Below are 15,949 nucleotides of genomic sequence, written 5' to 3' on the forward strand. Positions count from 1 at the left end.
TAGCAACTGAGTGTGTATCTGTGTGACATGTCATTTACATTTTTATGACTTTTGAATATTTTTAATAATGTTACAATTCTCCAATTAATCATGTTAAATGTCTTTTTTAATTTGTACTCCGCCAAGGAGTCTCCATCTAGTTTGGATTTTTGGACAAATGTCCAACCCCTCCTTAATAAATCATGCCCCCCATGTATAGCAAATGGAGAATCCCCCCAGGATCCCTCCCTGCTGCCTGAGTACTGGGAGTCTGAAGCATGTAAATGTTTTATAAGACGACCAACAGCCATCAGTGTCCTGTGTCCGACATCATTTTAACACCATTTAATTTGTCCAATATCTAATTAAAAGGAGCAGTTCAGAAGTTGATTAAACAAATGTCCTTAACTTTCTGAATGACGTCCAAAAATGAAGATGAGAGGTTATTACTGTTTACAAAGGAGATTATTAATCCATCTAAGCAGAGAATTGCTGGATTCACTGGAGGTGATTCACCAACTGAAAATATACAGCCACACAGAGCAGTAAAATATAGACAAATATTTATTGGCCTAGTGCATACATAGTTACATACCCACATTTTGCTTGTACGAACTGCCTGACAATGGGTGTTGTTTTGTAAGTTAAGATATAAATACGCATGGTGTGAAGAGTAAAACCAAACTTCAAAATCCTGCCTATTATTATAAGACCACTCTGTTCATTCATATCAAGTTTTCCTTAGTATTCTTCAAAAATATTGTACAATCAATTCTTATTTATGTCTTAAATCATGAGTGAGGGGACATCTGGACAGTATTTACTACTTGTAACATTTGTGTTTTTATTTCATGTGTAGTTATGTCCCTATAAATGTGCTTTTCTGTATTAACTGTGCCTGGAAATTGCAAAAGGTCTCACATTCAAAACTGTAAGCAGAGGTCAGACCTCCATCACCTCTAAGAGAGTGTAAAATTCAAGTCCTTTCATAGGGAGTGGAGAAGTCCCTGTATCCTCCCACTAAATAGGAAAGGTTGTTGTAAAGATGGCCCCTTCACCCTTTGAATCTCATCTAAACATTTTGCTGTGCAAATTTAAATCTAACTTTCACATGCTTGAGCAATACAAGGGTAAACTCCTCACCACCACTTACAAGGCTCTCTCCAACTCTACTGACCCTTATATCTCTAACCTCCTCTCCATTCACACTCCTGCCCGCTCCCTGCGCTCGGCCAACAACCCCCTCCTCTCCTCCACTCTTATCACCTCTTCCAACTCCAGAATTCAAGACTTTTCCCGTGCAGCCCCCCTTCTCTGGAACGACCTCCCTTGTTCCATTCGTCTCTCTCCTACTCTGTGCTCCTTCAAATGTGCACTCAAAACTCACCTCTTCCTCAAAGCCTACCAACCATCTACTTAACCCCCATCTCCTCCCTTTAGCTCGTCCTCCCTTCTCTCCTCTTGCCTCAACTGGCTCCTCTTGCCTCAACTGGCTCCTCTTGTGCCTGGTCTGTTTACCCTCCCTTAGGATGTAAGCTCGTATGAGCAGGGCCCCCTCCCCTCCTGTCTCCATACCTGTTCTTCCGCTCCGTCTCTACTGCATATGACTGGCCGGAGTTTCTGAAGTATTGGTCCTTTTTGTTCATTGTTCTGTATGGTTTCACCCTGTATAGTCTACTGTTAGTACTGTGTGCAGCGCTGCGGATACCTTGTGGCGCCTAACAAATAAATGATGATAATAATAATAAATCCACGTAATTCAAACCAAAGGTTTACATCCCTGCAGACACATCTAAACCCATCAAGTCAGGCACGTACCTGTATAAATGGGGGAATTTATACTACAAAAATAGCCACAGACCATCACCAAATTACATTTGCACTGTGGGTCCCCAATTTTTCAGCATCATAAATTACCCAATGAGATAGAAACATATCACAGAACTAATCATCTAACCCTTTTAATTAAAGAGTATGACTAAACATAATATAATTATAACCAAGATCCCACATATATTGCCAGCCCATTTCTGACATTGCACATTACTTAGAACCCTATATTTAAACAATGTGGTCTGTTGTTACCGTGGAGAGTGATGTCAGTACCTAACAGAAGGAAACTGCAGTAAGTTCTACACATGAGCCATCAGGTCCAGTCTTATGCTGATGACACCCGTTCCACCTACGTCTATGAACAGTAACTGAAATATAATATGTTAATATACTGTGCAACAAGGTCTTTCAAGTACCCTCCATAACTCAGTGATGTTAATATACCTTTGAGCATACACAATGATTTTATGCCTGTTTTTATAATTTACATTAATATTAACAATAAGATTTTCTTATCTTGTATAAGCTCATTGAAATAGCTTTTTTCCTTTGTGAGTTCTCTGATGTGAAGCAAGAGATGAATTCTGTGTAAAACATTTCCCACAGTCAGCACATGTATATGGTTTATCACCTGTGTGAGTTTTCTGATGTCTAACAAGACCTCCTTTATTTCTAAAACATTTTCTACACTCAGAACAAGGAAATGGTTTCTCACCTGTGTGAGTTCTCTGATGTCTAACAAGACCTACTTTCTGTGAAAAACATTTTTCGCACTCAGTACATGTAAATGGTTTCTCTCCTGTGTGAGTTCTCTCGTGTTCAACAAGAGTCGATTTATATGTAAAACATTTCCCACACTCAGAACATGGAAATGGTTTATCACCTGTGTGAGTTTTCTGATGTCGAACAAGACCTGATTTCTGTGAAAAACATTTTTCACACTCAGAACATGGAAATGGTTTCTCACCTGTGTGAGTTCTCTCATGTTTAACAAGACCTGATTTATATGTAAAACATTTTTCACACTCAGAACATGGAAATGGTTTCTCAAATGTGTGAAATCTACAATGTATACCAAGAACTGGCTTCTGTGAAAAATATTTCCCACATTCAGAACAAGGATACATTCTATCATCGGTACTATTTGTAGCAATATCTAAGATGTCAGAAGAACATTCTCCATCATTGGAGGGATCAGATGATATATCTGGACTGTGAAGTACTGGACGTATATTTTGGATAATGGGATTTTCTCCTGGAGAATCTTGTGTGATGTTATCTTCTATTTTAAAGTCAAGAGAGAAAATGAGACATCCCTGCGAGGTATTCCTGCTTTTGCATCCATCAGCTGGAAATAAAACAAATGTTCGGAAATATACTTTTATTTTTACATTTCATTGAGCAGAGTACTAACACACTATTACAATTCTAAATATACAAACAAACTATTACTCTTTTGGTTAACAGATAAAACATTAGCTTTAAATCAAAACACTGGAACCTTGCAGAAGCAGAGTAGACATGGGCTAAATTTAGCAGCCTGTCCTTTCCCATGCATATACACTACTCATAATCCTCCAGATGGACACATAGGTAGCATAAGAAAACTATAAAGCAGTCTGAATATGTGCCTCCGGTAGCCTAGTCCCACAGCCAGTGTGATGCTAATTTAGTCTATATCCTGGCTGGTAACTCACAAGGAAATGATTAGGGAAGGAGAACAGGTGTCTAATAACGGCTGACGGCTCCCCCTTTGGGCAGATACTTATAGTGTTTATTACTCACCTGTACTGATACCTGTAGGGATTTCCTCCTCCTTATACTGCTGATCACCCCTCACATACATCTCTTCTTCTTCCAGTTTATCTTTTACCTTAATATTTTTCAGATCTTCACCCTAAATAACCCACAAAACAATAGCATAGCACTTCAATAATGTCTCATTTTATCAATTGAGATAAGAGAGAAGAATATCAGTGTGTAAGACACACACAGCTTCAGTACAGGTAATATAGTGAAAAGTTACTTTGGTATTTCATGAGACCCTAAATTCCATCTACCTGACACTGCTGTGTGATCCTGTGATTTTCCTCTGTACAGTCCTGTGAATAAAGAGGACGGGGACTTCTCTCTGGGGTATTTCTGTTACTGGATCCATCTGTAGAAGACACACAGTGACTGAATACATTGTTTATATGTGATAGATGTTGTGTGTACATTACACTAAGACATTATAATGTATGAATATCTCTGTAACAAAAGGTTTCTCATCTTCCAGATCATAGATCATTGCTAGTGAAATAGTCAGGGAAAGGTGCTACCTCACAACCAAAGGTTACCCATCCAGAACATGTATAATGTAGGTCAGTTTACCATTCCTCAGTGTCTCCAGGTTGGTTCTCTAGCCACTACTGTAAGGTGTACTATGCCCTCTTATGCTGGAGGCATAATTTTACCCAGGAAAGACTGGAAAAGATTAAAACAGGAGATAGCACCAGGTGCCCCGATATCAGGGTAACAATGCTTCTTTGTATGGACATTTGTTGCCCCATCATTCAACATCACAGCCAAGCAGACATCCTGGAGCCAAACACTGCACAGAGCCAGCAGACTACGTGAGGGATGAGGGGCAGCTTGTGACATCTCCTCTACTAATCAGGTCTCAATCCAACCTTTGTTATCTAAGCACCCCACCAACCCCCCCAGTGGTTGCACCTGTACACAGCAGGAAGTGGAAGGGTGAAATGCAGCCTCTCCATGGTAAGTGTCTCCTTTTCAGACAGTGATGAAAAGCGGTTACAGACCCGTTGGACTAGAACAAACTGTGGCTTACCCCTATGTGGACTTTGCAACTTTGTGAGCCTGCCAAAGAGGAAAAACATTGGGCTTGGTCCCTACCTTACTTTTAGAAAGAGTGAAGAGCACTGAGTCCATCAGCAGGATCATTGCTCCAGGAATGATGATTATAGCTCTGTTAGGAGTCCGTTGTGTGTTAGGCCTGGTGCAGTGAACCACTTGATACTTGTTCATGTAAAGTACTGTAATTGCTACAGTTTGTAGTGTTATACAACAAAGCCATTTCCAGATTTTTGATTGAAGCAGTGAGGGGTGAAGGAACCCAAAGAATATCCACCTCCAGCCTGTAAGAGTAGGAAATGTGGAAGTGCAGGGACAGATGGACTTGCGTGCTTCCATTTCCTTAGTATGGATCGACTTGGTCTTGAAAACCTAGAAATTCTATAAACATTTCAGTATCACAATCAGTACAGATTGCAATGGCTGGAGGACAGCTTAAAGGTATTTCCACGGCCTGAGTTTCCCTGGATTGGCGACATTATTGTTAATATGCGGAAGTGGGTTTGTTGGAGGGACTACACACTGAAGCGATTCTAGGTAATGAGCCAGAACAAGCTAGGGAGTCACTTTGTGTAAGCAGTCGGACCTGAGCAGGGTCCAACCGTGCAGCTGATGTTTAACCACGAGCACAGAAAGATTATATCATGGCTATTGTTGCAGCCACTGAACCACCACCGGTGAGCATTCCAGCTGTTGAGACCAGGACAAGTGTTGACTTGTTGGATGTAGATTGTTAGAATTCAGGGAAGCCTAACTGATGGACCCATTTATAGCCAGCTTACTAAGCAGATGGCCCCATCAGTAGAAACTGGACAGTGGTAAGAGGATTGGATGTTGTATAGGGTTACAGATCTGCAGACTTTACATGAACCCACCACTCGCATCCTTACAGTTGTGTTTCCCAGGAAACAGTTACTGTCGCTCAGCCATGATATTCCTATAGCTGGTCATTTAGGGATCCACAAAATTGACACACAATTGCAGCACAGCTTTTATCACACATAATGCACAGAGAGGATCATGGGATGTGTCACCCGAGGTCGCTTCCCATTGATCAGTGATTGAGTTACTATGGGGATGTCCCTTGTACTGATGGATGAGAAACACAGCACAGTGTGCGGAGGAGACTGGTCCAATCTCTTGGTGACCAGGAGTCTAATAGGGACTAATGGTTCCTGAACCGCCTACTCCCTCAAATTGGGCTAACGTCTTTCCTCACAAGATTGTAGTTACAGAGGAGGGTGTAGAATAAGACTGTTGTAGAGACTGAAGGAGAATATGTGACTATTTAATCTAAATAAGTGTGTATTACTCACCTGTGCTGATATCTGTAGGGATTTCCTCCGCCTTACACTGCTGATCACCCCTCACATACATCTCTTCTTCTCCCTCTGTAACTTCTACCTTAATAATAGTCAGATCTTCACCCTAAATAACCCACAAACAATAAAATAACACTTTAATAATGTCTTGTTTTAATATTTAGATTGAAAAGTAGAATATCAGTGTATAAGACTAACAGCTGCACTATAGATTATTTTGTGTAAAATCACTTTGGTATTTATCGAGACCCTATATTCCATCTACCTGATACTCCTGTAGGATACTCTGGTTTTTCTCTGTACAATCCTGTGAATAATGAGGACGGGGACATCTCTCTGGGGTATTTCTGTCACTGGATCCATCTGTAGGAAACACACAGTGACTGAATACATTGTTTATATGAGATGATCCGATGTGTGTATCTAGTTGGCTCTCAAAACTGCTCTCTCCTTTACAGTAAATCGAAGTGTCCTCTTACCTAGTGAAGTGAGGATCCGGTGATTCATGATTATGTCCTTACATAGATCCTTGTGTTACTCTAAATATCGCCACTCCTGCATGGATAAACAAACAGTGACATCCTCACACCCTATAGGGACCTGACACACAATTATTATCAGTCATTATCCTGACACGTCCCCTGGTGTTATATATAATGTCCCATTCCCAGCAGTCACCTCTCCATTCAGCAGCTGAATGATCTTGCTGGTGATTTATAGGATTTTCTGGTCATTGTCTCTCTCAAGTATTATTGAAAGATGTGGAGCCACGGTGAAGGTTCTCTGGGTCCTGCTCAATCCCTTATACACAGGGTGGCTGTTGGGTGTCTTACATTCACTAGATGTCTTCTTCACTATTGTGTAATCCTGTGTATTGACAGAGACATAAAAAAATGTAAATGATGCTTGAACTATTTGGAGTTGTTTATTACGGTAAATTATGTAAAATATACAAAAAGGACTATTGTACAAAGACAAACACTATTCTGTAAGTCTTTCCTATATATACTCTCTAGTTAAGTGTATATAGCATTTAATGCTTCTGAAATCTTTGGTGGGTGGACCACTGTGAGACCTCTGTCTGAGGCACTGAACAGAGTAGTGCCAACAGCATGATGATGTGGCGGTGGGGGCTGGACAAAAACAGAGGGCTCAGAACCGCCGACACATTGAATACAGCAGTAGAGGAAATCATTATATACTCAGCTCTCTGAGCCCAGAAACACAGGGGCCCTGAGGAACAGTGGTCATCACCAGGGGTGGTGCTTCTTTCCCAGAACCCCTCACCTCTCCGGTAAGGTCTCTGTTTTGACTTTTTATGTTCAGGGCAGTGGGGGGTTTTGCACCATGTTCCCTAAAAAGAATAAGAAGAAAAAAATGCAAAAAGGTTGACAGGGTTCAGTGAATTCAGGCCTTCCTCTAAAGAGGAAGACTCTCTTAATCCCAGACCCTGGAAACCACAAGGCCTCTTAGGGGCAAGGGTCTTAAGAACACCCTTCACCATAAGGCTAGGGGGTGTCCCTTTACTTTGGGACCCACTAAAGTTTCTCCATGGGTCCAAAGTCTTCTGTCATCCACAAGGAGGGACATCAAGGTTTGGGGGAGGGGGTACCTTATGACCACACTACCTCCTTAGATGTAAGGGATAGGGAGCATCAATTCTTAGAGAAAAAGAACAACAAGAAAATAAAACTTTGGAAGTGACAAACAAAAGGTGAGATGAAGAAAGGTGTGAACAGCCCCAGTTTTCCAGTCAGCTCTATAATAATTCTCCTGCTCTGCCAAGAAATCTAAGGAGCCTGTGCTCTGTGCCGTACTGTGTCACTGGATTACCCACCCCATTGATGCCACATATTATCACAGGCTGTCAAGTTGCTGGCCTCTCGGCTACTGGTCATGGTCACTGGGGTCTCCTGCAGGATTTCACAAGAAATAAATCTTTACATTTAAATCACAGCTGACATTTCAACTGTAGTTTGAACAGTGTCAATAAAACAAACCACTGCAGCTGGTAACAGGTTATATTGCTGTGTGCCTGTAGCTTGACCTGTTGTGATTGTACCAATTTAAATAAAAAAAACGAAAACAACAAATTAAGAAAAGAGTTATGATTTTAGAGCCTCTAAACCCAGTTTGAGATCCCTTGGTGGCACAAAGGATTACATGGAAGAAAACAATAGAATTACTGCTTGAAATAACATTATGATTCAATCATCTAATATTAATCTTGTGTCCAAAATACACTCAGTGCTGACACCTGTACATTCAATGTACCAAGAGAAAGTTCTTCCTGCAAACCTTCTTGGAGACAATTCAGTATCTGTGGTATGCTGACATCTTGTGAAATTATTTATTTGGACTTTGCACAAATCTATAAATAATTTAAAAACTCTGTAATATGCAAAAAAAAATGTTTCCTTTGTTGCTTGTAGTAATACTTCAATCACCTTGTCAGAGATAATTACTCTTCAACAGTGTCTGCTCAATCTTCACACCATCAGAGAGACTTTCTGGATTTGAGTGAAGAACTAGCCGTTGATGTAGGAGATCTGGCCAAACTGGTAGAAGCCAAGATTGTTCCATGAGCATCTCTCAAATTTCTTTATTATCTTCAGTGTACATGCTATTAGAGGAACAGGAGGAAACACATACCACAGTTTGAATGTCAAGGAGTTGTTAGCGCATCTATTCCAGTGGCGCACGCAGGGGGGGTTTCTGAGTCTCTAGAACCCCCCCCTGCGCTAACTAAGTGGCCACTGTCCTATACAGCAGCCGCGGCGCTGTCAAAGAAGCGTCCGCGGCGGTGCTGTAGACGCTTCTTAGACAGCGCCGCGGCTGCTGTATAGGACAGCGCTGGCGAAACAGAGCTGCTGCGCATGCGTGGGCGCATGCGCAGCAGCTCTCATGGGTTTTTTTTTTCTTTTTCGGTTGGCGGGGAGAAACCCCCCCCCCCCCGACAATCCTCCGTGCGCCCCTGTATTCCTTCTTCTTTTGAGTCACTGTGACTGGAGTAGCTACCTTGCTGTTTTGGCTTGTCTCCATCAAATCTATTTGTGGGATCCCGAACTTCTCTATTATTTGCCGAAACACTTCCTTATTCAATGCCCATTTCCATGGATGGAACAGATAAGTGAGATAATCCACCATCTTACCTTTTCCCGCTATGTGAAGTGCTGATAAGAACTTTAGACTGTTTTCTGCCCCGACTATGATAGTTGATATCTCTACCACCATGCATTTGCTCTTGGTGACTCCTTGTCTATGAAAGCCACCACCGTACGATTGTTTGACAAGATCCTTAGACGTCGGTGTCACAAATGAAGCATACAACATTGTACTGCATGCCACGCTGGTCTTGTTTCCAGGATATTTGCATGTAGTCTCTTTTCTTTTTCACTCCATGAACCTGGTATTACTGTTGTGTTCAAACAAGCTCCCCATCCTTTGGAGATTGAATCTGTTGTTACCAGAGTCCATACTGGTTCTGAGAGGGGTATTCCCCTTTTCTTTAATGTTAGGTCCTGTCAACATTCCAAATATCTCTCTGTGTTCTGAGTAAGCCTCAGAGGTTGATGCAATGAATTCGGAGTGTGATCCCATTGTAGAACGCCTTATGTGCCAGCTTGCCCATGGAAGAATCCCCATGGTTGAGGAGAATATTCCGTAAGGAGTCAGAGACCTTCACTCACAGGAGACTTCTGTTGAGATTGGTTTAGATAAACCAGTCATCGGACCTTTATAGACTCCATGTGGAAATGCCTCACTTGTCTTTATGAACCGATTGACTCTTCTCAGATCCAGAACAGTTTGAATGTCTGACTGTTCCTCTACCAGAAATAATTTGGAGTAAATGTATTTTCCCCTCCGATTTTTGGTACTGGACAAATTACGTGTTTCTCCAACAGTGTTTGTAGACGTATAATACCAGAGATTGTGGGCTCTGTAATCTTACAAATCCGTTTAACTTGGGTACCTTGTGTAATTCTATTTTGTACACTTTCCACCTTAAAATCCTTCCACCCACCTGGGTTGTTGTAGACTAGATTAACCCCTAATCATAGGTCTTTGTCTTCCTTCCTTCCCTCTAAAGCAACGAAAGAGTCAGTTGCAATGTACACATACTGTAGGATATACTGTTTGCCCTGATGATAAGTTCAGAGGGCTCTTCTAGTCACCCCTATAAATGCCAGCACCGTAGATGCCACTGTGTCACAGTATCCAGTGCTGCCTGACATAGAAAGTCAACTCATTTCCTCATCATGTCCACATTCTTTATGAAGCAATGTCTACTCACTCTTTCTTGCGTGGCAGCATATAGATTGCCCTGGAGACGGAAGATATGGCCAAATCTACTCTAATTGTAGTACCTGCAGAAACATGCAACCTTTTAAAACATTTCTTTACTTCTACCTGATCCCATTCTTTATACATGAATTATTTAATTACTATTAATACCCTGTGTTTATGTTGTTTCTCCCCAAAGAAGTCATCCTAAAGGTAGATGCATCCGTGACTTCTGTATCCCCATAGTCGTATTATAAATTTAAATAATGAATCCACTACTTCAGGATTATAGGTCCCAGATTCATCTTTAGTTTCCTCTTCTTCAGTTTTAGATGAACTTCTCCCACATGACTCTATAGATTCTTCTTAAGAGAATTCCTGCACCTCATTCCAGTCTACACCAATGTAGGATCTTGTCCTTTTAACCTCTTGGGTTACCTGAATGTCTTCTTTTGACATAAAGTTCTTTCTCGTCAAACTCATTCATTCTTTAAATTGGTCTGGGGCTTGTACTGGACAACAGTCCATGCATAAGCTCCACACACGATTATGTAATATCACAGTATTCTTCTTTTCTACAGGCTCTGTAAGAGTACGGAGAAGGAGATAAAATAAGGACCTAAACTAACTACAACCTAAGCATCCCTAACACCCCTTACTAAGGATTAGCTTGGACAGGTGTCCTTCAGTTTTGTGATGACAGGTTCTGGCTCCATACTGCAGGCTGTGTCCCAGACTTACCATGCAGCAGAGTGTTGCTTCCTCCTTGAATATGACATCAGCCGCTCAGGTCATGCACAGGTCACACGTGATGACGCACCTTGCATGCTTTTCAAATCCAAAGGCAGCTTTTCTGCAACTACTACCTAGGTACAGGAGAATGGTGACAGGGCAAACACCACTTGTCTCTGTGGACTAATCCATGAGGATACGGCAACAGGACTTTCAGAATCCTCTCCAGGAACAGGTAAGCCCAAATCCAGATAAAATAATAAAAAAAAAACCTAGCTACTCTGTCATTGTCTTACTAAGCTGTTGAAGAAACAAGAAAAAAGACAAGAAAGGAAAGACGGAGTCAAATTATATATCTTGAGGAGGTGTCAACTTTTTTTCTATCTGTAACACCTCTCAATCATAATAATAATAATCAATTATATCCATTGATGGAAACGTCTGACCCAAAGATTGCAGCAGTGTATTACACTTACAGAACAGGGGTGACAATTATTAACCGTTATTAAGAACCTCCAGTGGGGGCTAGCGCCGGTCTTATTCCTCATTATATCTCACTGTTCTTAAGAGCATCAGGTAAATGGTCTTCTAAGCAGTGCTTTGGAGTATTCTGTGTTTTCTTGTAGTGACTGTATTAACATAACTATATGGCACCTGGGTGGGTGACCCCGACATGATTCTCATTGGTGCTGATGCGTTAAATAGATACCTGTGTCAGATAAACCTTGCTGGTTAGAATATTCACACGCTAGCATTTCCTTGCTGCTCTGTATCCTGTCTGCTGCCTGGTCCGAACCTTAGCCTGTAACCCTGATTATTCTGTCTGCTGCCTGGACCCTCATTATATCTCACTGTACAGACCACTCTCCTCTATATAATAATAATCCCCATATTATACACAGTGTGTGCTGGGAACTGTCTTATACCTCATCTTATCTCACTGTACAGACCCGTCAACTCTATCTGATAATATTCCCAGTGGCCGGGTCCCCCAGTCCTTCAGATTTATTGTACGACACAGTGGAGCTGGAATGCAAATATTCTAGATGCCACTGTTACCCCACCACTGCCCTTCCGATGTACGTTTCCTGTTTGAAGAGCCCGACAGCCATGTTTATGTAATGCAGGATAGGCTGATGTATTTACTGGAGGATAATCATTTATACTCTGAAGATCTGGAGATTCTCACACTGAGTTTCTATTGTTTAGTAAAACAAGAAGCCCTGACTGATTGTCTAAGCTCAGTGAGCTCAGCCCTATGTTAGATGAACATGAACAGTTTGTGTTCTACATATGAATGTACCCAGAGCTCATTCCAGGTTTCATGAATTAAAAAAAAAATATTATTCAAACTATATATAACAACAGAGCCTGCTTCACCTGTAGTATAATAACAGGTCACCATAATCTGCTAATTTATTAAAATACGGTGAAATCACAGTCTGCTCCATCTGTATTATAACATGGAACTATAGTCTGCTCCATCTGTATTATAACATGGAACTATAGTCTGCCCAATCTGTATTATAACATGGAACTATAGTCTGCTCCATCTGTATTATAATATGGAACTATAGTCTGCGCTATCTGTATTATAACATGGAACTATAGTCTGTCCCATCTGTATTATAACATGGAACTATAGTCTGCTCCATCTGTATTATAACATGGAACTATAGTCTGCCCCATCTGTATTATAACATGGAACCATAGTCTGCTCCATCTGTATTATAACATGGAACTATAGTCTGCCCCATCTGTATTATAACATGGAACTATAGTCTGCTCCATCTGTATTATAACAAGGAACTATAGTCTGCCCCATCTGTATTATAATATGGAACTATAGTCTGCTCCATCTGTATTATAATATGGAACTATAGTCTGCGCTATCTGTATTATAACATGGAACTATAGTCTGCTCCATCTGTATTATAATATGGAACTATAGTCTGCTCCATCTGTATTATAAGATGGAACTATAGTCTGCTCCATCTGTATTATAATATGGAACTATAGTCTGCCCCATATGTATTATAACATAGAACTATAGTCTGCTCCATCTGTATTATAATATGGAACTATAGTCTGCCCCATCTGTATTATAACATGGAACTATAGTCTGCTCCATCTGTATTATAACATGGAACTATAGTCTGCTCCATCTGTATAGCAAAAACACTGCACTAGGATCTGCTCCACCTGTATATTAACAATAATAATAATAGGACACCTAAGCCTACTGCACCTGTATTACTATAACGGAGCTACAGAGACTACTCCACCTGTGTAATAATAACCAGACACCAGAGTCTGCTTCCCCTGTAGTATAGTAAAGTGACACCACAGTCTGCTCCACCAGTATAATAATAACAATCATTACCACAACAAGACTATATACTCTGCTCCCCGTGTATGATGGTAAAGTGATACCACAGTCTGCTCCCTGTATAATCATAATAATATCATTACCTGCTGCCAGACACAACAATGTCTCCTCTCTGCTTCCTCCTACTCATCGGTGACCCAGAAGTTGCTATTGGTAAAACACTTCCTGTGTTTGGAACGCAGAGGGCGGAAGTCACGGTCCGGATAGAAGTCTAGTGGAACGCACAGCCCGGAAGTTGGTGGAACGCACAGTCTAATGGGTGAGAGGGGACAGCGATAGTCAGGGGGTAAGTACCCACATAGATATATAATGACACCTCATAGCCCAGTAATGTCATAGTCACATCTAGTCCAGCTAGAAGCTAAGAGCTATCACTGCATTACATGTACTATAACCTCACACTGCTATATACTTATCTAGAGATATATTCACTCTGGTGCAAGGACCAAGCTTATCCTATCTCTATCTCTACCCCTCTCTCATGCTTTATCCCCTATAACACCACCTGAGAGCTATCATCACTGCATTACATGTACTATAACCTCACACTGCTATATACTTATCCAGAGCTATATTCACTCTGGTGCAAGGACCAAGCTTAGCCTATCTCTACCCCTCTCTCATGCTTTATCCTCTATAACACCACCTGAGAGCTATCACTGCATTACATGTACTATAACCTCACACTGCTATATACTTATCTAGAGCTATATTCACTCTGGTGCAAGGACCAAGCTTAGCCTATCTCTATCTCTACCCCTCTCTCATGCTTTATCCCCTATAACACCACCTGAAAGCTATCAGGAAAACACTGCTATAAATGTAACATTGGTGCTAGAAACCCCCTTACCTAACTATCCTAGTACCCATCTAGATCCTCTCCTCTTGTCTCCTTATCACCCCTTTCTTCTTCCTCTTCCTTCTTATCCCATTTCTGATCTCTCTGTAGGACCAGTGACACAGAGCACCCTTCATAAAAGACAAAAATGACCAAAGAGAGAGTGAGAAGAAAAGAAACTGTGCAGAAAGAAAAAGAAAGACTTCAAGGATAACGGTACATACTACAGGGATAACGGCACACACTACAGGGATAACGGTACACACTACGGGGATAACGGCACACACTACAGGGATAACGGTGCACACTACGGGGATAACGGTACACACTACGGGGATAACGGTACACACTACGGGGATAACGGTACACACTACGGGCGGGAATAACGGTACACACTACGGGGATAACGGTGCACACTACGGGGATAACGGTGCACACTACGGGGATAACGGTACACACTACGGGGATAACGGTACACACTACGGGGATAACGGTGCACACTACGGGGATAACGGTACACACTACGGGGATAACGGTACACACTACGGGGATAACGGTGCACACTACGGGGATAACGGTGCACACTACGGGGATAACGGTGCACACTACGGGGATAACGGTACACACTACAGGGATAACGGTACACACTACAGGGATAACGGTGCATACTACAGGGATAACGGCACACACTACAGGGATAACGGTACATACTACAGGGATAACGGCACACACTACAGGGATAACGGTACACACTACAGGGATAACGGTACACACTGCAAGGATAACGGTACACACTACAGGGATAAAGGTACACACTGCAGGGATAACGGTACACACTACAGGGATAACGGTACACACTACAGGGATAACGGTACACACTACAGGGATAACGGTACATACTACAGGGATAACGGTACACACTACAGGGATAACTGTACACACTACAGGAATAACAGTACACACTACAAGGTAAATTCATGGTTTCCTCACAATCACCAACATCAGGAACTTACCACAGAATCATTATCTTCACAATAGTCACTCACACCCATCACTAACAGATGACATAAACAATGGTAAATGCCCCACACAACCTTCTCTGTTCTTCTCCACAGATCCACCAACATACCAAATCAAGTATCAAGACACCACTGTGCCAAAGATAAGTAAAGTAAAGAAATGGAGGGGAATGGTGATAGGAAACAGCAATGGAGGGGCAAAAAAATGAAGGAGGGGGCAGAATGAGTGGATGCAGAGGGGGCAGAGTGAGTGGATGCAGAGGGGGCAGAGTGAGTGGATGCAGAGGGGCAGCGTGAGTGGATGCAGGGGGCACAGAGCAGAGAGTGTGTGGATATGAAGGAGGGCACAGCGTGTGTGGATATGAAGGAGGGCACAGAGTGTGTGAATATGAAGGAGGGCACAGAGTGTGTGAATATGAAGGAGGGCACAGAGTGTGTGAATATGAAAGAGGGCACAGAGTGTGTGAATATGAAGGAGGGCACAGAGTGTGTGAATGGAGGAGGGCACAGAGTGCGTGGATATGATTGAGGGCACAGAGTGCGTGGAGATGGAGGGGGCACAGAGTGTGTGGAGATGGAGGGGGCACAGAGTGTGTGGAGATGAAGGAGGGCACAGAGTGTGTGGAGATGGAGGGGGCACAGAGTGTGTGGAGATGAAGGGGGCACAGAGTGTGTGGAGATGGAGGGGGCACAGAGT

General features: G+C 42.0%; 1 protein-coding gene and 1 long non-coding RNA gene across 3 annotated transcripts; one reads left to right on the forward strand and one right to left on the reverse strand.

Moving 5' to 3' along the window:
* Positions 1-1,459: 1,459 nt before the first annotated feature.
* Positions 1,460-13,623, reverse strand: LOC142159955 (uncharacterized). 2 transcript variants are annotated; one of them, XM_075214865.1, is made up of 6 exons: positions 13,479-13,623; positions 6,669-6,857; positions 6,470-6,545; positions 3,873-3,970; positions 3,598-3,709; positions 1,460-3,094 (listed from the first exon to the last, which is right to left on the reverse strand). In XM_075214865.1, exons 3-6 carry the CDS (start codon positions 6,495-6,497, stop codon positions 2,340-2,342), a joined length of 993 nt encoding a protein of 330 aa, XP_075070966.1. In that variant the 5' UTR covers positions 6,498-6,545; positions 6,669-6,857; positions 13,479-13,623; the 3' UTR covers positions 1,460-2,339. The 2 variants fall into 2 exon arrangements, with proteins under 2 accessions (XP_075070966.1, XP_075070965.1); XM_075214864.1 differs by having other exon boundaries at positions 1,460-3,160; positions 13,479-13,621.
* LOC142160060 (uncharacterized) lies at positions 13,616-15,500 on the forward strand. Its single transcript, XR_012693042.1, has 3 exons — positions 13,616-13,681; positions 14,345-14,449; positions 15,349-15,500. It is a non-coding gene; the product is annotated as an uncharacterized LOC142160060 (long non-coding RNA).
* Positions 15,501-15,949: the final 449 nt, after the last annotated feature.

This window comes from Mixophyes fleayi, chromosome 6, assembly GCF_038048845.1.
Source record: "Mixophyes fleayi isolate aMixFle1 chromosome 6, aMixFle1.hap1, whole genome shotgun sequence".
NCBI classification, from domain to species: domain Eukaryota; kingdom Metazoa; phylum Chordata; class Amphibia; order Anura; family Limnodynastidae; genus Mixophyes; species Mixophyes fleayi.